Genomic DNA, 25363 nt, shown 5'->3' on the forward strand with positions numbered 1-25363 from the left:
AGGCACTACTGCACAAATCTTCTCATCAAACAACCACAAAACAAAACAAAACAAAACAAAAAACTAGAAATGTTTTAGGATTTAGTCTTTGTTGTGCCCAAATGTGTGGGTGTGCTTGTGTATAAATTTTAATTTTATCATTTTGACATTATGAATGGGAATACTGTCAGTGGTGTTACTTTGAAGTAGGAGTGAGTGAAGTCCAAAGTCTAAAACTGTATTGATGTGTGCTGGAAATGAATTGCCTGAAACCCAATCCCTGTGCAAACAATTATACTGCATGCATGTAATTAATAGATCAAGCTTTTTGTTAAAAGCAGGTGTTTTATTCCCCATAGTACACTGGTTGTTCCCAAAGCCAGTGATTCCACAGGGCAATTTGTTGCCCTCCCACTTAGAAGTGTTCTACTTTCCATCCTAAATTTGTTCATGGTGAATTTATTCTTTCATCCGTATTGTTCCTTATCTTAAAACCCTCTTTACCTGCCCTGGAGTTTACCATTCTCCTCAGTGTTTTTACATAATACAACATAATTCTGCTCTGGTTAATAGAGGAAGGAGCAGGAAAATTGTCCAGAGATTGCTGTAAACTAGAGGCAAATTCACCCCATAGTCTGTCACAAAGCTGTAAGATTTTTTTCCTTGCACTTTCAAATTGATTGCCTGCTCCTTTGTATAGGCCTGCAGTAGAATTTACTCCATCCTAAGCCATGGTGAAAATGCTTTTTATTAGGTGACCCTGATTCTTACTTTTATGATAAGTTTTTCCTCTGTAATGCTATCAAACCTTCTTCCTTCCATTCACCTGTCAGTTTTAAGAGTCTCTATGTGTAATATTGCAGTCATCCTCCATATCACCTTTGGTTCCAAACTTGGTGGTGCTAGCCTGCCTTTTGTGCTAACGTAATAAAATGAAAAGAACTCCCAGGGCTAGCCAATGCCAAGCAAAGTTCTTGAGGAGCATGAATGGTCGCTGACTTCTGGCACAATTCCGCATCAATGTTGCTAGTCTTTGCCTACCTCACAGTTCTGAGACTTTTCATTTCTTCTGGTATAGCTGACAGGTCCTCATATGCCACCACATCATATGACTTGTGCTAGCTGAAATGGAGAAAAACTGTTACAGATCCTAAGTCAAATAAATAAATAAATAAATGTCAGTTTAATGGCTCATAGATGGAAGGCTAACATGGCAAGAGCTTCCTTTGGTACCCTATTCTGTATCCTTTCTCTCTTAGCTCAAGAGCAGAGCCCCTTTTCTTTACTTAATGTGCAACTTCAAGCATATTTTGACTTTAATTCAGATCCTCTCTTCATTCAAGTTGTTAAATTCTTCAGTTTAAGTGATTTGTTTTAGCTGTTTCCTGACTTTATCAAAGTTTGGTATCCTGAATTTGAGAAAAACAACCCAAAACCTCCAAGCCACTCAAACAAAACCCTTAATGGTAAACATACTTTTTAGACTTTGTGATGTCTCAGTACAACAGGACTGAGTTCAAAAATATTTTCTTACAACAACAACAACAAACAACAAAACAAACAAGCAAACAACAAAAACAAAAACAAAACAAAACAAGAACATAGAAAACTAACACCTGAAACTGTTCATCTTAAAGGACAGAAGAAACATTTTGAAGGCCGTAAAGGCTAAATAATGGAAGGGAGGACCTACTAGCTTAAGGAGTACTGTTGAACTTCGCAGGCATAGCTATGATCAGATCTCACTCTTGGCTCATGCTGTTTTAGTCAGGAACTGCAGGGATGATTAGGCATGCATGTACATAACAGCTTTAGTGCTTTAAGAGGTTTACCACTTTACAAAAGTCACAGAGCAGCTAGCAATGTTTCTGCTCAGAGTGTCTGTGCAGAGCTGGTCAGGTTAGCATGAGAGATTAGGAAAGCTCAGCTGTGAAATAGTTCTGTGAAGTGTTGGTCTGGCTCTAAATATCACATTTTACATTGACGCAAGGAAGATGGGGGTTTCAATTAGACGCTAATCAGCATTCCTATGTGTGACACCCTTATACACTTGGAATGTCAAAACAGTTTTAATAAGACACTAATGCAGTTTCTGTGACCTTTTCTCTTTAAATAAGAAGATTCTATGCGTGAAATAGACTTATGCTCAGTTCACGAAGGACTTTGTCATCTAATCTTGGAAATTTCAGACAAGATTAATATTTGCAATTTTAAAAGGAAAAAAGAGGATTTATTTGGGCTAAAATGCTGAAATACTTTTTCTATTCAAGATCCAAGTAAATATTCTCTTTCTATGTCTTGGCTTTAGAATACAGCTGAACTTAAGAAATTTTCTGTCTGGAGCAAAATCAAGTAGAAAATCACTAACAGAAACAGGTTGGGAACCTTCAGACAGAAGGTGTACCAGTTACTGGTTTCAGAAGTGAAGAAAATACTTGTAAAGATTAGAGAAAATGTAGGAAAACTGCTTGATACAGCTTGACATAAAAGAACTTCTAAGCTTGTGTACAAGTTTCTGTGACTTCAACATTAAGGTGACCTTGGGAGCTACTTTAGATGATACTTTGTTTGATTTTTATTCTCGTATAGCAAAGCATAAACCTTTTTCACATAGGAATATTATAAGGGTATTCATTGGATCTACTCTATAGCTTTTCAGAAAGAAACAGGAAGATTACTTGGTTAAAAATGTGATTTTCAAATATTATGTGGGCACTGATATTATTGTGAGGCTTCTTTCCTAGCATAAGCATTAAAATTCCAATAGGATGTGGGCGGTATGCAGGCTATTTACAAATGCTCCCTGTTCATTTTTCCCCTTTGGCTTATCCTAGAGACCAGGACCAAAGCCCATTGAAATCAGTTAAAAGGTTCACCTTGACCTCAGTAGGATTTACATCAGTTTTCTCCCACAGTAAGTGAACCAATTGTATTTATGAGTGTTAGGAAATACTTTTGTGGCCTTCTGTTTATAAGCAAATATAATGGTTGCATAGGGTGGTGAAAACAGTGGGAATCTCCTTTTTCATCACCTCTTTGCAATCACTACCCTCAGGTCTCTCTGCTGTTCTGGATTAGTGTATACAGAGACAAATGGGTGCTATATTCCTCTGGGTCCCCTCCAGCTCAGATACATGAGAGTAGACTCTGAAGAGGGATATAACGTCCTGTTTTTTGTATGGGTCATGGCTAGGTTACTACGTCCATAAAGTGAAAGATGGCACTTCTGAGCACTTCAGTTACACTCTTGCTCTTCCCTCAGGCTGGAAGTATGGCCATATTCCAGTCCATAGCATAATCTAACCATAAATGCAGTAGCACAAAATCAGCACTTACTAGGTTTGAAACGCATCCATCATGTGAATCTGTGGGAGAATGACTTGGGTCTGAACAAAGGCTACAGAAGATTAACTCCTGTTTTAAAATTAGGGAAAGAATTATGAATTTTGAAATTTATTTTGATTTATTTATTTATTTATTTTTGTCAGTCACAGTTCCCATCAAATTAAGAGATGGATAGCCTCATAGGAAATAGCAGGTCAATATTTTCTTAGAGTAGTCTAAGAGATTAGGACATAAACTGCCCATTGAAGTTGTGTCTAAATCCCCTGAGTGCCTTGCAATGTTCTCTGCTTTGAAGTAAGAAGCTGTTAGGCTGTTCCTTTTCTGTTTTTTTCCCTTTTTTTTTTTTTTTTAATATCTCTAGCTGGTGTAAATAGATGCTGTGGAGTTTTTCTGATTTTTTCACCAGCAGAGGTCCAAAGTGGTTGAAATGGTGGGAAATTAAAGGAGAACTAGGGCAATAAGAGTCTAATGTTGATGTCTGCTTAAATGTGAGTTCTCTATGCGCCTATACTCATTTTTTTGCTTTCTAATGCCTGAACCACACAAATCAAATATGCACTGTTTTACAGAATGGTTAGCATATGTTGGCTGGTATGGAAATTTTATTTACTACAAACATACTGCAGGTGTGAAGAAACACCCCAAATATATTTGGGCAGCTGCAATGTTAAAAAACATTTGCTGTAATTCACTGCAGGTAAGCCTTTACAGATAAGCTACTTGGATGCTAATATTTCCTTTGAGATCTTTGTATGCTTTTACTGTTTAGGATATGTAAACCCCACTGAAAATACTCACAATGGGTGAGCAAACATTTTACCAGCATCAGGAAAGAAGATCCTTTGTGCTACGTGCACCTTCCTAACCATCACTTCATTCACCAGGTACGTAGCTGAGTCCCTCTAGTGGTATAAACATTTATTTGGCTTCAGCATGTTATTAAAATTCCATTTTACGGTCACATTATAGCAGCAAATTCACAGGTAGCTGTTTTGGACACTCTGAGGATTGTGGCAAAGTGGATCTAGGATTAGACACTGTGCAGGTTTGTGTTAATGAATGTAAATTGATTTTCAGCTGAAAGAGGCAATTACAAATGCATTGGAAAGGGAAGGGAATTCTTGAAAGGATATTCAAGAACTAATTACTATCAGTAAGACACACGCAAAGAGCAACGTAATACCCAGGGCAGCCAATAGGGATACAAGCTTATACACAAATCTGTCATGACCTAGTAGTGAAGACTGTTTAAAAACACTGATCTCCACTTAGCTTGTAAATGCGCATCACCCTCTTTCTCACTCATATATTCTCTCTCTCTCTCTCTCTGACACACACACACGCTCCTGGATTTGCAGAAGCCAGACATCTAGGGCACTTCTTGGCATCCACAGGAAAATCATATGGGATTAAAAAAATACAGCAGTAAGTACTCCCTGCATTACATGTTTATTAAGTGGCATGCTGTCAAGACCTAGATTTAATAGTAAATACAGGAGGACTTTAATGGAAATTGGCTGTATTTGAATTTTCCTAGGAATTGCTGAAAGCTGCCTCTCGAGGATTACAACTTCACATTTTGCTTTTACAGATGCTTGTTTACTACCCATGTGGCTACCTCTCGACAGCCAGTAATCCATTCATTATCCTGACTGATTGAGTGCGAGAGTAGTGCAGTGGTAACTACTTCACTCAGCTGACGGCAGACGACAAAAGGAGGGAAATGATGAATTCGGACAATTTAACCTCCCGAAGCTTCCTCTCTGCAATTCATAGCAATGCCAGCAATTTATTCTCAGGGCTCCAGTTTGTTCAGTCCTTCAAGCCACTCATCATCCCTTGCTACTCCCTAGTGGTTTTTATCGGTGTCATTGGGAATTATCTTCTCATTTATGTCATCTGCAAAACCAAAAAAATGCACAATGTGACCAGCTTTCTGGTGGGCAATCTGGCTTTCTCCGACATGCTCATGTGTGCAACCTGTGTGCCCCTGACACTCGCATATGCCTTTGAGCCCAGAGGATGGGTGTACGGGCGTTTCATGTGCTACTTCGTTTTCCTGATGCAGCCTGTCACCGTGTTTGTGTCTGTCTTCACCTTGACTGTCATAGCTGTGGATAGGTACTACGCCATGGTACACCCCTTCCGGAGGAGGCTCACCATCCCTATTTGTGCTTACATCCTGGCTGCCATTTGGCTGCTGAGCTGCACCTTGGCTGCCCCAGCCCTGGTCCACACTTACCACGCAGAATTCCCAGAGCTGGACTTCTCCATCTGCGAGGAGTTTTGGTTCCACATGAAAAGAGACCGCTTGGCTTACGCCTACAGCACTCTCATCATCACCTACGTGCTGCCCTTGGCCGTCATCTCCCTGTCCTACCTGAGGATCTCGGTCAAGCTGAAAAACCGCGTGGTCCCAGGCAACGTCACCCAGGGCCAGGCTGAGTGGGACCGAGCAAGGAGGAGAAAGACTTTTCGCTTGCTTGTCTTAGTGGTGACAGCCTTTGGAGTCTGCTGGCTGCCTTTGCACATCTTCAACATGATCAAGGACATAGATATCAGCTTAATTGACAAGCAGTACTTCAATTTCATCCAGCTGCTGTGCCACTGGTTTGCAATGATGTCTGCTTGTACCAATGCCTTCCTCTATGCCTGGCTCCATGACAGCTTCAGAGGGGAGCTGAAGAAAATGTTTGCCTGGAGAAAGAAGAAAATTGGACCCACTACAAACTGCATTATGGCCAGTGTGGTGCTGTAAACACGAGAGCTGGTGGGAGTGGACTTTCTTCGTGCAGTAACACTGTAAGTCGTTTCCACTTTTAATCAGTCCTGGTTCCTGATGTTTGTCCTCAGGGCTCAGTCATAGCAGGAGTCCTCCAGGTAGCTTCCCCAGCACCTAAATCCCCACTGGAGAAGGAGAGGCAGAGGTCAAGTCCCCAAAATGTCTTATCTCTGTGACAGGAGTTAGAGGCCAAGGAGTTCTTAGTGCAGAAAGATCTCCTTATGTAAACTACAAGGATCCTTCCTATCTGTTTTAGATGTTGCTGGCACTGTAGATTTGGGGACAAGGATAAGCAAGGATGAATAAAATACCTCGATACCTCAGTGAGGAAATGTTTTGGGCTGAGTAAAAATGAAATCTGTGCATCTACCCAGAGTCCAGTCCCCAGCACACAATGCAGGGTAGAGGACTGGCAATACTCCTGTAGCCCCCCTCCATTAGGGCCGTGATGAAGAACAGCCTCAGGCTGTCTGAAGCGCCGTTCCTGCAGAGCTGGCTCAGCTGCAGGCAGGAAGCGGGGCTGCTGGGGGCTGCTTTGAGCTTTGTCCTACCTGTGCAGGGCTTTCCCCTTCCTGACGGTGTCAGTGAGGTGTGGGGTGATGGCATCAGCTCACTCGCACCCTCTCAAATACCTCTGCACAAGATGAGGGGCTGGCTTGTGAGCCTGGTGACCCACGCGTGGATGAGGGCTATTCATCCATATATGCAGCCATCATGCATATATATGCCATATATGCATCCATATATGCAGCCATCAGAGGGGTGTGCTGTGTCTGCACAGCACCGTTCCCTTCCTCACTTCTGCTTCTCCTTGCTGCTGGCCGAGCAGAGGGAATAGCAGCCTTGGCAGCCCGGCTGCTCTTCTGCTCTCTACAGGCAGCTGCACTGGGCAGAAATCTTTGCTTTACACTTTTTGAACCCGACATCATGGTGTGACCCCAAAGTTGGTGTGTCTTGGAACCTGCAGCACAGTGTGTAGCGACGTGAGCTGGAAACACAGTGTGTGGTGGAAATTCATCCAAGCAGGAGAACACTAAGACATGCCACCACTTCACAAATGGCCACCAACAGGGACATTGGATGGTGCTCTCGCCATTGCCTCACCTAACCCCAACTCGCTGACCCTCCAGCCAGGTGACCATGATCCCAGCCAATGGAGCAGAGTTCATTGTAGTCATGTCAGAGCCAAAAACCTTTCTGCTCATTCCTTCAGGAGCTGATCTTGATGTGTGGTAGTGCTGCCATCAGCTTTGATCTCCAGAGATGGCCAGAGACTTTGATACTGTGTTCAAGAGCACTTCTGGGTGTGCCAGGAGACAGCGGGTGGTCGGGGCTGCTGCTGTAGAGCTGTGTGTGAGCACTGTGTGACCAGTAAAAGAAAGGCTGTCAAAGGTGGGGGTGGCAAGTGCTGTCTTTTGGAGGAGTTTTTGGGAAGAAACACTTTCCTTTGGCATTCGCCTTTCGATAGAATGAGGGAGGTAAAAGCTATAATCAACCGAATGACTTCCAGTGTCTTCCCCCTCTGTCTGATCTGAAAATAGGTAATAGATAAATGTAGGGGAAAATGTTCTGACAGCAGACATTTGTGCTGAAGAGGTTTCTTCCAGCTAGAACACTGATGACATGAGAAGCTGTTTGATATTCATCTGAGATCAGCCAGATACGCAGCAGCTTCTTTCTGGGGGCAGTTTCAGCCCTGTTCATCCTACTGCACCTGGCCAGGCCAGAGATGTACGTGCTGCAAGGCAGTGCAAATGGGCCAGGGGGGGAAGGAAGAAAGAGCTTATGGCCTCTCTAGTTTCTGAATGTACTCCTGCTGTGAAACAGTGAGTGTCATTTTGCTCATCAACATTCAGTAAGCTAATCTGGTTAAAAAAAATACACAGATGCTTTATACGCACACTGGGAAAGGCATTGCAAACACATTTGAAATCCCTCTTTACAAATCTCGCAATTTTCCTTAGAATTTCAAGCTGTTCTGTTGTAATGAGGAGTTGAATTCGAAGCTCATTACAGAGACATTAAGTCAAGGAGATCTTTTTAAAGTGGACATTGCTTGCTTTCGCTCTGTGATTAAGTATAACTGCCTTGCTTATCTTGATTTTAATTTGAATGGCTTTTTGAAAGATGCTTTCGCTAAATTTTAGGAAAACGTTTTCCATCAAGCTCAATATATGAAATAACTGGAGATTTTGAAAAGGCAAAAAAACCTTCCAAACAAAGCAACCAGATTTTATAAGCTTTTCAGCTTGTGTTTCAGGGCTCTTTAGCACAGAGCAGAGAGCAGAGCATCAAGAACGAGCACTGAAACAACACTGATGAAAGTAGCTGGAACTAGCAACAAAATCCTGAGTTTTACAGATTTTTCTTCTAGGGAACTGTGCTACTTCAAGCTCTTAATTTGTCAATTTGTAAAGGCCAATTAGCATTGAGATGGCCCATAATGTTTACAACCCCATGCACTAAATACAGACAGCACTTTAATACAGAGTGATCCAAAGCCCAGTGGAGTAACTAGAAAGACTCTTGTTAACCACAGCAGGCCTGGCATCATTTCCTTCCTACACACTATGTTTTTACCCTCATTTGCAGGCATGGCAGTTTGGTTATTAATGTTCTCTTGTGCAGTGCCTGCAGATGGCTGCTGCAAAGAGCTGTATGAAGCAAACAAGCTTGGATTTCTCTGCCTTTTTTTTTTTTTTTCCCCTTAAGACAGAAACGAGCTGTTGTTCAGTGCATATCTTGTTCCCACAGTGATGGAAGTGCTGTGGTCACAGCAGCACCAAGGGCAGCATCTTGAGGGGGGGGCGCTCAGGAGCGTCCAGCACCGTGGGCACCCTCTTGTTAGCACAGCTGTAATGTGCCCATGCCTTCAGTCTGCCAGGGCTTGCATCTGCACTTGGGGCTTTGCTGCTAACACTGCATTTAGACTGTCACCTGCAGGAGTAGGTGTTGTGAATATACCCCAAAATGATCTTGGTGTTGGATCCTGAGACTCCTTCTCTCTCCTCAGCAGTCCTGTTGCCACCACAGTGATTGCTCCCTCAGTCCTGGGGTGCCACAAAGCCATTTTTGCAGGCTTTCCCCACATGTGGCCCAGGGGAGGTCTGGCTGGAACCATGAGGCTGGGCGTCCCATCCCATCCCATTCCCATCCTGTCCCATCCCACAGAGTGGCAGGGGACTGAGGCACTGCTGCTCTTGCGCAGCCCTGCTTCTGAACGTAGCCCCAGCAATCTCTGCTAAATGTAATTACTCTTTTCTTTGATATCCAGAGTAATAAACAATAATAAGATTTAGAGGCACATTGGTGCACTTCTTTAATCCAGTTATGCAAATAATTATATTAAAAGCCTTCATGTGAAATGTGTTTTCTAATCTCTACCCCTCTCTGGGGAAATGCTGTGCTTCTCTGAGGGACCAGGGCTCATCTCTACAGTATTTTTGGTGCTATAATTTTTAATTACAATTTAAAAATCATTACATGCTTTGATTTTATAAAGTAGTGCAGTTCTAAACTTGGTGAGCCTATTAACTTTCCCTGCAAGGGTTTTAGTTGTTTCTTGTTTACATTCAAATCCAAGGACTCTCACACTGCAGGGATGGAGCAAGGTTTGCTTCTGAGCTGAGGTGCTACCAAAACCTTTCCACATAAATCCACTGCAATGCTCTGTGAGGTGAGCAGGATGCTCTATGTGTCCTGTCTGCTGGGATTTCATTCGAGTTGTTTCCATGTATTAAGAGAGCTTTAGCAGGGGATGTTTTCAGGTAGATCTCAAATGCATTGGCCAGCAGGTGAGTTATCAGGGCATGGTGAGTTTTGGGCTTTGGGGTCCAATTTAGGACCACCTTTACTCAGTGTTAAAATCAACAGGGAGATTTAATTGGGGCCAGGCCTCCCAGAAGACTCTGCATATCTTAAATGTGGAGATGATGGAGATACAAAAGGAGATGATGGGGAGAAGTGGGAGAGAGAGGGGGAGAGATGTCTCAATTTGGAGTGGGGAGCACAGATTAAGCTAGCAGGAATGACAACCTCACTATCTGAAGATATTCTGCATATGTGTTGGAGGGACTTATAGGACATCATTCTAGCAAACGTATTTCCAGTGACTGCAGACACAGAAATGCTTGATCAGACATAAATTACTCCCTATGGCCAAACATAAGATTGGTATTAAAAGGCACTTAGGAACAACACAAAAATGCAAATCAATATTTGAGCAGAAATTAAACAAACAAACAAACAAACAAAATAGAACTAAGGACACTAAATGCGAAACCAAGCAGCAAAAGCAAAAGAACAGGTAATCAAACCTCAGTTAGGGTCAGCTAGAGCTGGTCTCTCCCAGACCACCAGAGCAGGCACCACAGAATAAATGGTTCATGTGATACATTGATTTAAGTTCATTCTTTGTAGCTGGGTGAAGAAAAGGGAGAGATCTGGGAGAGATCTATAATTGTGTCAAATGAAGGCATTGTATTTGGGTAACGGCAGATTACCTGGGATGGGCAGAGGCAGATTCTGCTCTAAGGAGCACAATGACTGCCTGCCACCTAGAGAGACTGGGGAAAGCTGGTGTTTTTTATACCAGCTGAACACCAGGTGCTCTGTGCAGTTTTAATTGAGTGAATCTTGCTTGTTGAGGTGGAAATGGTGAGCTATAATTAGCGGTCTAAGACTATACACGGTGCAGATAAAAGCTGAAAGCTGTTCACTTGCAGCTGGGATAAAATGCCAAATTGGACGGGACTGTGCAGAGCATCCATCCATCTGCCCACCAGGCAAGAAGGGGGCAGAGAGGGAAACTATCTGCAGGAAGTAAAGCCTGTGAGATGGCTGTCTTGGACACTTCTGCATGAAGGAATAAGAATTTTTACCTCCAGCCCACCATATTTTTTTCTTTTTCCTTTTTCCTCAAAAAGAGCACTGATGAATTATCCAAAAGGTGAAGGGTTGAGGGCATAAAGCTCAAATATATCTCCCTGGGAGTTGCGCCTCCTTGGGATCTCTTCACCAAGGAGCTGATGGAGTTGACTTTCTTGCCCATTGTTTACTTTCACTTTCTCCAGCCTGGTTTGTCAAACTAAGTTAATCAAGCTAGTAATTGATATAAATAATAAAACGTGCACTTAGGAGCTCCCTGCTTTGTGTCTGGAGCCCACTGGAAACCAATTTAGGATCACAGCTATCTGCAGCTGACTGGGCTTTGCATTCTTTGCATCTTGTATATATTAATTAACCCCATTAAGTAGTAATTTCTTTTATTTTTATTTTATTTTTATTTTTTTCTCCTTCTTCTCTGCAGGAAACATACAAAAGAATGGGAGGAGATGGCTTTAATTCCTACATCTATATTTCCTACAATTTCTACATTTCCATTAGCTGCTGGAGATGCTGCTTCAGCAGCTGGCAGTGCTGCAGAGAGCAGCTTGGTGCCTTCCAAAGGAGCAGTGAGATTTCCCTCCATGCTGATTGCAGTTGTTGGTTTCCAGACAGCTTGCTAGAAAGGCAACCTGTAGCTCACAGCAGCAGGAGGGGTTTTAGCTCCAGGACCTGTGAGATCCCAGTGATGTGGGTGGTGCTGAGGACCAATCCTGCATGGGGGGGGACCCCTTATCAACTGCAGTGACCTGGGCTCGCCGCCCCATCACACCCACCCCAAGGCAGGTGAACTCTAGAGGAGAGTTGGCTGTGATGCAGTCATGGGTTTTTAACGCTCCTTGCATCTCGAGTTCATGTAGCCAGCTGCATTTGGGAGTGTGAAGGATGTACAATGCACTGTATTGTACAACAAGCCTTTATTGGGCTTGTGGAGTCAGGGCAAGAAAAAACAAAAAAAAGAATATTTTTGCACTTGAGCGATAGCCATCCAAAGGCTGAATCTGTGACCACCCGGAGGCTGTTTCTGCATGAATGGAGGAGGAACTGCTCAAGCCTTCTTGCGAGTGTGGCCCTTCACCTGCAGCGTGCCATTCAGCTTAGCAGCTCTGTTGCATTTCTCCTCATGGCCCTCAGCAATACAACAAGCATTAACAGAGGCAAGTCAGGTGCACGCACAATGCCAGAACCATTTGCATATGGCCCGGAGACAGCTGAGCTGTGTGGGGGCACACCTGAGGAAGGGCCTTTTATGAAACTGGCTGAAACACTGGGCCTGAAGTTCTGAGGCTGAGGTTCAACCAACACACTCCTCAGCAACTGCACCTGTGGGAACTGCATTCAACTCTGGCAGAACCAAGATGAACATAATAAAAATACCGTGTGCAAGAGCTAGTCATGAGCTACATCACCAATCTGGAATTGTTTCCTGAGTCCCTGTGTACAAATTATTTCGGATCATTCAGAAGAAAGGCCTTCAACGCTCAACTTCGGAATGATTTCTCCTCGGTTGTTGGATCCTTTTAAAATTCAACATCTGTTGTTAATATGCATAACTTAAAAAAAATTAAAAATAAATGTGAAACCATCTGAAGCACTAGACACAGCATATGGCAGACCTGTTTAATCTTAGCAAAGTCAATACTATTGTCAGTGTGAATCACTTCTCCATTAAAACATGTATTCACAGCTGTTATATAAAATAATGTTTATTTGTAAAATCTTTTTGTACAACCCTTGCAATTGTTGTCAGTCACAGCTAATTGTAAATCATTTTGATAGTGCTTCCTCTTGGAAGATTGCCACAAACTGAGGACAGATGAAATGCAAAGCATCAACAGCCAAACCAGGTTCTAGCAACATCACCAACAAAGTCTTCTGAAGAGCCCTGTTTTGCTGTAGTTCACAAAAGGTGGATTTATTTGTTTTTAAGGCATTGTGGAAAGCACTGTTCCAAACCCTTTCAACCAAAAAAAAAGTTGCATAGCGTCTGAGAAGATCTGCATATTCTCATAGTTAGTTAAATTGTTCCCTAATTGCTAAATCAAGAAACATGTTTTCCCATGAAGCAGTTTAAAATGTTTTAATGTTGCTGATTAGGGATAAGGTGAGAACATAAAAGGCAGCTCAAACTCAAAAACAAGCTCAAAGAAGTGGGATTAAAAGCCAGACCGCCCACATCCAGAAGACATTAAATTATTGGATAAATGTGGTTATGTATTCAAAAGTTGTCTTTCAGTAGCTTACTGAGATGATTTACGTTCTCCCCCTGCATATTTTGAGAAAAGGTGCTTGAGTTCCAGGCTATTCGTTCTCATGCAGAGGCAGTATGAATCCCAGTATGAAGCACCTACTCGTAGATGCAAGATTTAAAGTCACGTCTTCACTCTGCATCCTCAGTGGCAGCTGCCAGCTAGTTCAGCTTGGAGAGCAAATTATTCTGCATTCAGTATTTTCAATATATATGCATTCAATATTTTGGGTGAGGTCTTCTCCCAGGGCAGTGTACAGAGAGTGCCTGGGATGCTGTGGATGCTCCTGTGTATTGACCCAAAAAGTCTTGAGAAGTTTAAATCAGATTTGTCGATTTAGCGCAGATCTGCTTTGCAAGAATTTAAACAGCAATGATAAAGTAACTAGCAGCCCTAAGTTAAATAGCTTTGCTATACATGTGAACTTTATTATCAAGTAAACCAAAACATATTAAAAGAATGGATCAACATTAATGGATCAACATAGTTCTTAAAGTGCCTTAACTCCTGGGCATTAGGACACAATGCTCCCAGTTCTAATGTGAAGTGTTTGAAATCAGGGGTGGAAGGTGGGAAGGCCAAGCTGGTACAAGAATAACCTTAACATTTTTGACAGCAGTGAATAGAGACTGAAGAGAAAGTGTCAGTACAGCTTTCTAAATCTGAAGCTATTCACATTCAAATATTGAGACCGGAGGAGATGGGTAGAAGTGGTCTAGAGCTACATTAAGCCTTGCAAGTCATGTATTTAAAAACCTAGCAAGCCCTCCAAATTGCCCTAAATCGCAGATGTTTGACACATAGAGCTGCAGTTTGATTTCTCCTTTTATTGCAGAAAGTCTAAGTTCTTTGGGAAATAAAGGTTTGAGCAAGGACTACTGTGTCTACATTGCCTCTTATTTGTTGCAGCCCAGAGCCTCAGCCAAACCTACGTGATTTTCTGCTGTAGATAATAGTTTCAAAATGAGCTTTGAGGTGCATATCCACAAGATTTTAATTTAACATTCACAGCATAACCAAAGGATAGAAAACAGCAAGTCATGTAAATAGAAGCTCTTGCTAATGCCCTGTTTACAACAACTAAACCTTTTTAAAACCAAAAGAAATGGCTGAGGAGTGTTGGAATCTTTGAAGTAGTCTGTTTAATCTTCACATAGCTAGAGGTGTTTTCTGTGAAACTGTAACTCTTGCGACCTGGAATTTCTGCCTTCTGCATTTGGTTTTGGCAGCTTGAGAGCAGTGATGTTTCCAGGGAGAGCAATACTCTTGTAGAAAATATTCTTTCCTTCTGAGCTAGATACTGCCGCTTTTAATCACCGTACTAACATGCTAGTAACTGCTGAAACACAGCAAGGAAGACATTACTCACAATGACATAGAGTCTGGCTATCAGAAATATGCTGATTTCTAATGCAGAAGTATCCAACAGATACCTATTATTCATTGAATCTCAACACCACGTCTATTTTCCACTAAGTGCTAATTAGCCATATGAGGATCTACCACAGAGTAACAGTTTCATTTAGTTCAAAATAAGCAGCAGGGTGGGATAAGCTGTCACTGAAAGCTGTATCACGTCTGAAAAGCAGAGGGAAGCCTGATAGGAACATACAACACCTATGTGATTCATAGCATTTAAGCACTGTGATGTGGCAGGTTTTGAATTTGAAGGATATTTGGACAGAACATAAGAGAAGAAAATACAAGTTATGCCTCTATGATTGCACAGGGAACCAAGGCCTTTGGCCATGCTGTGGGCTGCTCCCAGGTACCCCAGAAACATGGCCCCAGCTCCACTGAAGTCAGCAGCAGTCTTAATTTCAGATTCGAGTCAACAAGTATTTTCAAGGGGTTCTTAATTTTGCCTTTTCCTGCTCTACACTCCTAGAAGTGGTATGCAAGTGAGACTCCACCCTATTAGTTCCCTGTTCTATAATATTCTTGAACTGATTATTTATTTATTTATTTATTTTTGCTGCAGAAGATGAGAATCCCTCAGGATGCAGCAACACAATGCCCCCCTCCATGCACATCTTTCAGTTCCTAACAAACAAAAGAGTCCAAGGTCAGTGATATTTCCTCCTATGACAGATGTAGGACTGTCAAGTATCCATGAGGCATGAGCCATGAAGCAGAACGTCAGTATAGATAATTATCACCTTAATCCAGAGCTGAAACAAGTACTCTAAATCAGAACTATCCAGCAGATCAAGCTCCAGCTGTCCAAGGAACTAATAGCAGCTTCCCTTCAAAATTTTAATATTCAGCATTTTGACCTTGAATAAAATAGCTAGATCTTTATTCACTGTGGTGTCATAAGTTATTCTTTGTCTCCCTGGAACCTGTTAGTCAGCTGTTTTCTCCTTAATTCTTTCTAAATTAGAGAAACAAATGCTGCTTTCCCTACCCTCGGCAACCTCACACCCTCTTCCCCTAGAGAACTCATCCTCCTGAAGAACACGGTGTCCTCCCACCACCATCAGCTGGCCCTCCAGCACCTGTCCCACCCAGAAGCCTTTGAATAGGCACCCAGAGACCCCACACAAAATGCTGGCAGTGTTGCCAGAGGCTGGGTTGCACGGGAGTGTTGTGTAGAGTGCTAGCTACCAAACAACAAGTTTTACAGGATTGCATTATTAGCAGATGCTATTATATGTATTCAAGTAGAATCCACATATGCAAAAGGATGATTAGAATAACCCCTTAATACTCGTGGAGAAGCCTATTGAAATAGAAAGAACCCTCCTAATCTGTTAAGAAAATAGATATTGAAAAGAGAGAGCAAAAATTTATAAAAAAGACTGGGGCAGGGGAGGAGGCAGCAATGAGGGAATTGAAGTTCCACTTCATTTTAGGCCTCCTGGTTCTGCTGGAGTAGTAAAATGTTGTCCCTAAGCTGTTACAAGCTTTCTAAGAAACTTGATCTTCTAATTATAACCACTGTCTCTTTGTACAGGAGGTACTGACAGCCAATTTTTTACATGCTTTTTGATCCTGGGGCTGTCTGGAGGAAGGAGTTTGATGGATCAGTGCAATCAGTACAAAGCCAGACTTGTTCCCACCTAACACTGGCTTTTGCTGTGGAGTTCGTGCCAGCGATCAGTAGGAGCTCGGTTCAACCCTAGCCCTCTTCCTCGTGCTTCCTCCAGTGAAAAGCCAGAGCTGCTGGGCTCTGGGTCTTCCTGGGTACAACCTGCTCCATGGCACTCATACACTCACTGGTGGTGGCATCGGGCTTCTGTGTGCTGCCAGCAGGCTCTGGCATGTGTCTGCTCATACAGCTCCTGGCACTGTTTGGGGAGCTGGAGAGCTAGCTGGCTCAATTAAACATCAGCTACCGTGGTGTGATGGTCACTCAAGCCCGGTCTGAGGTGCGTTATCAGTGCTACCTCTTTGCCCAAAGCTGCCTGAGTTGCTTCACCTGCCCTCATTTCCAGCCTGCAAGGGCTGAGCCTCTGTTGCAGGAGCCCAGCCACCAGCCTGCCTGCCACGCGGTCACACTCCTGGCACCAGGGGAGGCACGTTACCCCAGAACTTGGGGGGTTGTGGACACTTGGCCTTTCAACATCTCTGCATGGCATTAGAGAAGGTCTCAGGGAAGGAGAAATCATGTTCTCAGTCGGGGTTGCTGAGACAACATTTGCCTACCAAAATACAAAACTGCTTTTCAGTCTGGTTTTCTTCACCCGGGCAGAAGGATGGCTATAGCTGTGACAACGTGTTCCCTGCACAGCCAGATTTAGTGGTGGTCTTTCTTTCAGATTATCCCCACAAACTGAGGCTGGTACAGTGTTGACTTTCAGGTTTTAGCCTCACAACATGTGAATTCATAGGGATGTCTTACTCATGGGTACTGGGCTGGGGCCTGAGTCTTTTCGTATGCGTCAGATTTGATCCTCTCTGTTTTGTTAATCCCCTCTCCTCATCTATTTCCTTTCACCAGCCACTTAAAACAGGTGATTTGAAGATCTACTGAACTTCAGACTATTATATGTCTTCTGTTTGCAAATCTTTCCAACCTGTGTAGAAAGCTGCAGGATAACAGGCTCTGGATGCTGAACAAGCTGGCACGCAGCCTTCTATCCATATGCCTGTGAGTTGTCTGAGCGAGAAGACAAATCAATACTAATTAATGGTCCCCCAGAAAGTAAATTATTTGTTCACAGTGTGCAGTGTAGCAAGGAACCCTGTAGGCTATTTCTGCCTTTGATTTATCACACCATATAAACAAGTGTTTATACGTGTAGTCTGGAACCTAGGATCTGTTCTTTGTAAAGGTCAGAGCTGCTGTTAAAGTAAAAGAAGCCTGGGAAAAGAGCTGGAGTTTTTACTTCCATGGCTGCAGCAAGGAGTGACCATGTCAACTGTCTGGCTGCTAGTTCACAGTAGCTCCTGAGGACTGGAACAGAAGGGAAAATATTCAAGAGCTCAAGTGTTTAGCATTGTACCTAGATTGACCTCCCACAGCCTGCAGGATGGATACTCTTCTGATATATTTGTCCTTCCTGTCTAGCAGACAGGGCAAGAACAAGACAGCTAGAATAAGAGAAAACAGTGTTAAAAATAAGAAATATTGTCTAGTGAAGGTTTCTCACAATCTATGGCAGAAGGTTCTGCTTTCGTATGCATGTGCTACAAAAGTGCCAAATCAATAGATATTGCATTAGCTTCATGTGCAACTCAGAGGGAAGGTTCAGCAGTGGCCAGCTGAAGGAAAAGTTTTTTTTTTTTTTTTTTTTAAATGTGTCAAATCTTTTACTCACAGAAGGTCATTTAGCAATTTCAGCCTTTGGGAAACAAGTTAGTGCCATTAGGGGAGGTAGGTTCTTCCTTTAGATCAGTCCCTTCCAGCAAGGTTCGTTCTCACAGAACATGAGCAATTTTGCTTAATTGCTCTGTGAAAGTACATGATGTGAGGAAATGGATCATTGTACAACGGCTCAAATGCATGTTTGAGTGTTGCACTGTGTGAATGTCACTTCATTATATGCAAACATCATGAGTTTTGTTCAGAGAACAGTATCCTGGGCTGCAGTGATGATTACCTTCATTTTGCAACACCATGGGAAAGCATTGGCTCACGTTCTGCTCATGATTTCCTACAGTCTTGGATTCCTGGAGTTTCTATTTGTTCTGCATCTCTTATTTTTTCAGCTTATCACTCCCACCTACTGCACATATTTTACTTGGTTCTATAAGGGTGAATCCAGTGTTTGTCTTCATATAACTTCTATAGTATGTGTAGCTCATTTAAGTATCTAGGCCTGTTCTTAATATACTTACATCTCTTCGTAGTTATTTTTTTCTTTCTTCTTTTTTTTTTTTTTTTTTTTTTTTTACCCTAGAGCTGTAACAGTATAGCTCCCTATTGTACCTACCAGGTCATTAATAAAAGCATTTTTAATCCAGCCAAATCCATGATAGTTGTCAGAGGATCCCATTAATTATACTCTTTTATTTTGACCAAGAGCCACTGATGCCAGCTACGTTTTGCTTAGCTCAGCATGTTCATTCAGCATGTTTGACCTGTGCTATATCAGCATTTCATGTAGAATGCATTTTTCTACCTTTTGAATTAGAAGGTCTTTAGCGAAGGTATCAAAGTCCATTCTGTGATTTTAGATGACATTTATTGTTTTCTCTCTATCCAGACCTTCAACCCATTCAAAAAAAGAAATGAGTTTGCTCTGAGAGGATTTGCAGTTGACAAATCCATTTTGACTCTTACTCATTTCCTTGTTTTCTTTCATGTGTTCACAAAGATTTTATTCATTCCAGGGTTTTTCTGGCATTTGAAGGTAAGCTGACTGATATACAAATCCCTGATTAGTCTTTTCCTTCCTTTCTTAGAAACTGAATACATTTGCCCTTTTCCAGTCTTCTGATGCTTATTTACACTCCCTGACTTCTCTCAGATAACCACAAGTGGTGCTGACATTGCTTCTGTCATCTTCTTGTTCAGGTTCCTGGAATAAATCCATCAGTCTCAGGCATCATGAAGCCCTTGGAGTTCCTTAAGTGCACTGACATCTTCTTGTGCACTTCTGTGGGGAGATCCTACGGCTCCACTGCTGCTGCTGCTGCTTACTTCAGCCATCGTTTGCACTTGATCTTTTCACTTAGAAATGCAAAATAAGACAGTGAGTATTCTGGCCTTCTTGGCTTTTTTTGTGCTGATGATTTCCCTTTTTCATTTGCTACTGAATAAACGCTTTGCTTGCTCTCTTTCACTCTCTCTCCATGTATATTTATAGTTGTTTCTTGCTAGCCCTGATGTTACTTATCTTCCATGCAGTGTCTTTGTTTTAAAATTTTCTCTCTGCATGCTTATTCTATTCTTTCATACTTGCCTCAGCAGCCTGATCTAGCCTCTCCTTTGTGTAGGTACTTCTCTGTTTAAGGTGAATGAAGAACTCAGGACTTTTCCCCACATTTCTGAACCTTCTCCCACATCTCTGGCTGGCTCACAGGATTGTCCTTTTAATTCTGATGTGCTGAGAAGAGAAGGCATTAATGTCTCTGCTCTGCCCAATAAAAAGGAATAAAGCCTGATTCAGAGTTCTGCCCTGTTTCACCCTATTCATTCATCCATCAAAAATCTTTTCCTGAAAGAAAAATCTGTCCTTTTCTTTGCTGAATTTTAAATAAAAAATTAAAAAGGCTAAGACATTTGAATCATAGGTGTTCGTAAGATTTTCACAGCAATTACTGTCTGTTCTCTTCCTGTTGAAGGGATATTTTTAAAGAAGAAATATCTATTTGAACACAGCATAGAAGAGGAAAAGCAAAGCCAAGTATCCTTCAAAAATATGAAATAGGGAGGATTTCTACTGTCTCTTTGCTGTGTTGTCTGATCCTGCCCTCTTTAGTAGAGAATAAGACAAGCATTCAGCAAGGGACGGGACAGAGCATTGCATTTCTCTCGCTGGTGCTGGCTTTTACTTGCAGCCTTGCTGCAGGAGCTGCACAGGCAGAGCGTGTGGTCTGATCCTGCACCCTGTGATCTGGCATCTGATCTGGCACCCTGTGATCTGGCATCTGATCTGGCACCCTGTGGTCTGGCAAGCACGTACAAACACCCGCTGCCTCTCCTGCTGATGGCGGCTGCTTTTCTGCCCTTGGGCTCGCAGCAGCCTTGTGGCAGAAGCTGTCTTGATGAAGTCTGGCTCTTCCGAAATAGAAGGTGAGATTAGAAAGAGGTAAGATGCATGGATGGAATGGACATTTAGGAAAAGAGAGAAGAGGTACCCATTCCTCCCACCTACTGCTCATGATCAGTATGTCAGGACAGGACTCATCTCCCTTGACGCGGCCTACCAAAGGACCGCCAGTAGGTCAGGCCCACCAGAGCTGTAGTAGATGTGAGGCTCTGCCCACCATATATTTTTTCTTCAGATTATCCTTAACTCATCAGTTTACTTGTGTCTCTTTACCCTGTTGTTGTTTTATTACCCCATAGCTTTAAAGCACACCCTCCCATCTCCCTGAGAAGTGCCAGCAGACCTCTGCATAGCCTAATTCAGACTTAATATCCCCTTTCTTGAACCTTGCATTCCCCATTCACTATATCTGTGAGCAAATCTGAACCTTTACCCCATCCTTTGAGCCCCCAGACGTGGGGACAGACCTGGGGCTCCCCAGGGGCAGGCAGGCATTGGTGCCATGCCCTCAGGTTGTCCCTCCTGGCAGCCCCACCATGGAGCTGCCCTGGCAGCAGGGGTCACCCAGCACCTCTGCAGGGTGGGCCAGACCAGCCACTGGTTTCAAGAAGCTTGGAGAGCCCCAGATTGTCCAGGGCTATGAGTGAAGTTTCACTTCAGAAAAGAAACAAGGCAGAAAGTTGCCATCTCATCCCAGTCAGTTTTTTCTACTGGATTTTTCTCTTTTGTGGAAGGTTTTGCAGAGATCGCTTTGCCTTCTGATTGCAGACAAATCCCCTTCCCACAAGCACACTTCTTTTGAGCAAGATCTTTTACAAGCTATTTCTTTAAACGGCAAAATACAAAACAGATGAGTGAGCAAGGTGCCAGTTCCATTTTAAGGGATTAAAACCAGACTCCAGCAGGTCCCTCCACCTGCAGCAGCTTGCAGGACACTAATGTTATTCATGGTAACATATTTTAAATTAATATTAAAACAGCATTGTCTTTCCCTGTGGAGGGTTTGATTAAGTTTTCCTTGCAATAAAGGCAAAGAGAAGGGGGCACAGGCTCCTTAACTAATATAGACGTAAATCATGATGCTGGGTAAACTCGGAGACCTTTGCTTACTGTGAGGATCCTTTGTGTTTTCAGGCAGTTGAAGTGGGCCTGATATTCAGATTTTCAAATTTAATTACCTGTTTGATTAATTAAGATGATTAAAGCTGTCTTATAATTCAGTCTTTTGCAATAACACTTTGAGGAGAGTTTTTCTTCTCTTAAAGTGAACACGTGTTTCCTTACACATTAGCATCTTAGTAATAGAAGATACGTCTTAAAATACCCTAAAATGCTGCTGTTTGCTGTTCTGGCATCTAAAGTATTCCTTATTTCTGCCCGGGATGTTAAATGGCACCTGAGCTCGCAGACCAGGCTTGCCAAGCATTGGGTGCTCTTTCACTGCCACCTTCTGGTCATAACTAGAGGGACTTCGCCCAACCTCTACCCATTGAGCTTTAACCTGACATTATTAGCAGGGTGGTAATGAAAGTGTCAAACGACCATGAAAATCTAACAAGTATAAAAAAAATATAGTTTTTTTTTTTTTTGGCACCTAATCTTTACTGTAACTTTATTGTAACTGTAAAGTTAACTGTAAACTGTACTGTAACTTTTGGCACCTAATCTTTATTTTTACTGATTTTAGAAAATCAGTGTTGAGGGAAATAGTGTATGGACCTGTAGTGTTTTTAGAAGTTTGTGGCTTTAGTTGAAATCCAGTGTTACGAGCTAGACACGGTGAGCTAACTGTGATAAAGGCATTTTTAGTTACCTACATCACAAGTCTGTCTGAGTTATTACAAATGTATTAACATTACAATTTGAAATTCAAGGAGAGGCTTAGGTCCACCAGTGCCTCACCCTGTATCATGGCCAAGAAGCGCAGGATGGTGTTACAACAACATAAATATCCTATTAAAACTGTGATGCTTTTTCTAGTTTTCATACCTCTAGGACTGTGCCTGTGTTTTAGGGTATTTTTTCCCCCCATCATACTGTGAAATGCAGCAGCACACAATCCTTTGGGCTGAGGTTCCGTGCTGCACTATGCCACGGGCCAGGCTGGGCAGTTCTGCTGTGACAACTTTCACAAACTCAGAAAGGAAAGCAGACGGACTTTGTTGATTCTGTCCAGATTTTACTGTTACAGGCACACAGCATGCTTCATTAATTAAATGGGAGAGTAATGTATTTTATGCCCGATTTAAAATGATCAACCGAGAAATGTCTAGCATTTAAATTCTGTCTCCAGCAGATGTCAGTGGAAGCTTCAGAATGGAGCAATTCCACTAAAGCCGGGCTTTATTCACCTCTCACTTTCATGAGGTGCTCCCTGGTCAGGAGAGAGAGTGGGAGAGAGTGAATGCTCCATTCTACAAAGAAATGTTATTTTAAGCTGGTTACTTCAATTTTATTTATTTATTTATTTATTTTCTGTTCCTTGAAATAGAGCTCAAAAATTTGTAGGCGGAATGTTGTGACAGTCAGAAGTGGACAATGATTAACCAGGTGTTAAATCACTTATTGAAGGGACATTAGATGAATATGAAAAGTTTGAATTAGTGACCCAATTAACTCATATTTCTGCAGGGAGCCGTGTCTTTGACTTTTACAGAGTAGTGCTTTACCCTGTGCAGCACAAACACACAAAAGGGTAGAGATAAGGTTCTCCCAGTAACTTAAATCCTGACATTTCCTAACATTTGAGTGCTTTAAGTGTAGCTGATGGGAATTCTAGCAACATGCCACTATGACATCTACCTATCTAATGCCCTACATCTCAAAGGCAGGGGATTATTACTCCCCCCAGAATCTGTCTGCAGTGCTGGAGCATTTCCCACAAACATTTGGCTGTTTGCTCAGCCCTCCCCGACCCGTGAGCACTAGTGCCACTTGCTGCCCGCCCCATCCCACCTTCCTCCCTGGGGGCCCCTTGATTCCTGGTGGCTGCCCACGCTGTTGGGTGGTCCCCCAGGCACGTTCCCTGAGCCAGCAAGGAGCTGGTGCCAAGGTACATAAAGCCCTGGCTTGTGCTCTGCTCTGCAAGCCAATGGCTTTAACTGGCTGGTGCCAAAAAAATGGCTGGGATACAAGGGTCCGCGTGTGGCTGCTCCCTGTCAAGCTCCTGCGAATGCAACTGCAGGAATACATGCTTTAAAATAGGAGTTGGACGAAGATGGACGAAGGTCAGAGTGGTCTTCCCTGCTCCGGCTCTCACCAGAGCAATGACGAGGCTCGAAGACAATCGGAATTACCAAAATCATGATGCTGCCATAGCCAGAGCTGAACTCCAGGGGCCAAAACAGCCCCACACAATGGCAGGCAACCTGCTGCTGGGAACCAGTCAAAGCAGGGACAGCTTTAACCTTACAAATACCAGGGTCCGTTCTCATCAAAGTGTTATAGACCTTTCTAAAACCTTCCTTTGCTGTTTAATTTTACTTGTGACATAGAGCGGCAGCAGAACATAACAGAGATTTAAGAAAGCAATACTGTACAAAACAAAACCAGTATAACATCGTCATTGTCAAGAGAATATCCACAAGGCTAGAATACTTAGTTGTCGTGCATGTGAAAACATGAAAAAAAAAAAAGATCACTGCATCATAAAAGACACTGCAGTTTTGTGGTCTTGGCCTCTTTTTGTGCTTACGTGGAGCTGCCACATGTACCCTGCACGCTTGCAAAAGCCCTACTGAGGGCTGCACAAGCACATGTGCATAAGAACTCTGAAATGGCTTTAAACTTTAGTGGAAAACAATATTTGGGACAATTTGTTGCAACATGTAAATATATTTGCTGGCTGTTCCCAGGCTCTCAGAGACAGGCATGTGACAACGTGGGATGCTTTTGAAGAACAGTGTGTAGGAGAAACTTTGCAAGGTTATTTGCAAGGTAACGGCCAATTCTTCTGATTCTGAGCATATAACAAATAAAAAGTCTCATCTTCTTAGTATTATGACGGTGATGAATAACTTAGGCTGCCCTTGCTCTTTGTGATGTTCTCTGGACCCCCTATTGAACATGCACGCACAAATACATACCTACTACACAATTTTCTGTTGCAATCCCAGTCAAATAAAAGGAATTACAACCTCCACAGACTGGAAGTGATGGTGATGAACAAGGGCTGAGCAGACCTCTAGCATGCAGCCACAGAGCACAGGGTTGGAGCTCTGTGACCTTTGGTGTGGCTGGAGGCAGAATTTATAAAGCTCCATGGCACAACTAAGAAGTTACTGAATACCCAGCTCCTAAGTATCAGGCTGAATTTGTTCTGGATTTCAGCAGTGGTTAGGCTTCTGAATACTTTTTGAAGATTTGTGCCAGAATCCCGTAACACTGCTGGCTGCATTTACTGCTTCACGGTTTTGGTACTTGGGCTCACTGCATCCAACAAGTGGAAATTGCTAGAAAATGTTAGCTGATGATTTAAACAAGCGTTAAAAGAGTTAAGAGTTAAGAGTTAAAATCTCTGATGTGCTATATTTCTGCAGAGGATTTTGTTAAAGGAAGTTCTTACCCCAGATCTCTTGAAGATCATGATCCTTCACTGCTGCTTCAAAAGAACATTTTTACATTGTTAAATACTAACAAGGGGGGAGCCCACCCATCTCCTGTGAATCAAATATTTTGTATGATGTTTTATTAACAAGGTCATCAACACACATTTGCAAAGCTTTCCATGATCCTCTACCAATTAATCCATTTGCCTACTCAGGAAAGCAAATTTATTAAAATGTGTCCATTACTGAATAATGACTCTTTAAAGACAGTATATAATAATAATATATATAATAATGACTGTCTTTAAAGACAGTACATAAAAACAGTTTATAGTGACATGAAGTTTTGGAAAAAAAAAAAAAAGACAGTCATAATATCCATTACCTGAACTTACAATTGTGTAGGAAGAAAATCCC

General features: G+C 42.5%; 1 protein-coding gene across 1 annotated transcript in view; it reads left to right on the forward strand.

Annotated features, from left to right (window-relative positions):
- PRLHR (prolactin releasing hormone receptor) overlaps positions 1-12317 on the forward strand; it is a 75403-nt gene extending 63086 nt beyond the window's left edge. Inside the window, exons 2-3 of the mRNA XM_050711952.1 lie at positions 5021-6126; positions 11415-12317. Coding sequence (XP_050567909.1) covers positions 5021-6082 — 1062 coding nt within the window. The 3' untranslated portion in view covers positions 6083-6126; positions 11415-12317. The remainder of the gene's footprint in view (positions 1-5020; positions 6127-11414) is intronic.
- The last annotated feature ends 13046 nt before the right edge of the window (positions 12318-25363 follow it).

The sequence above is a fragment of the Cygnus atratus genome, chromosome 7, assembly GCF_013377495.2.
Source record: "Cygnus atratus isolate AKBS03 ecotype Queensland, Australia chromosome 7, CAtr_DNAZoo_HiC_assembly, whole genome shotgun sequence".
NCBI classification, from domain to species: domain Eukaryota; kingdom Metazoa; phylum Chordata; class Aves; order Anseriformes; family Anatidae; genus Cygnus; species Cygnus atratus.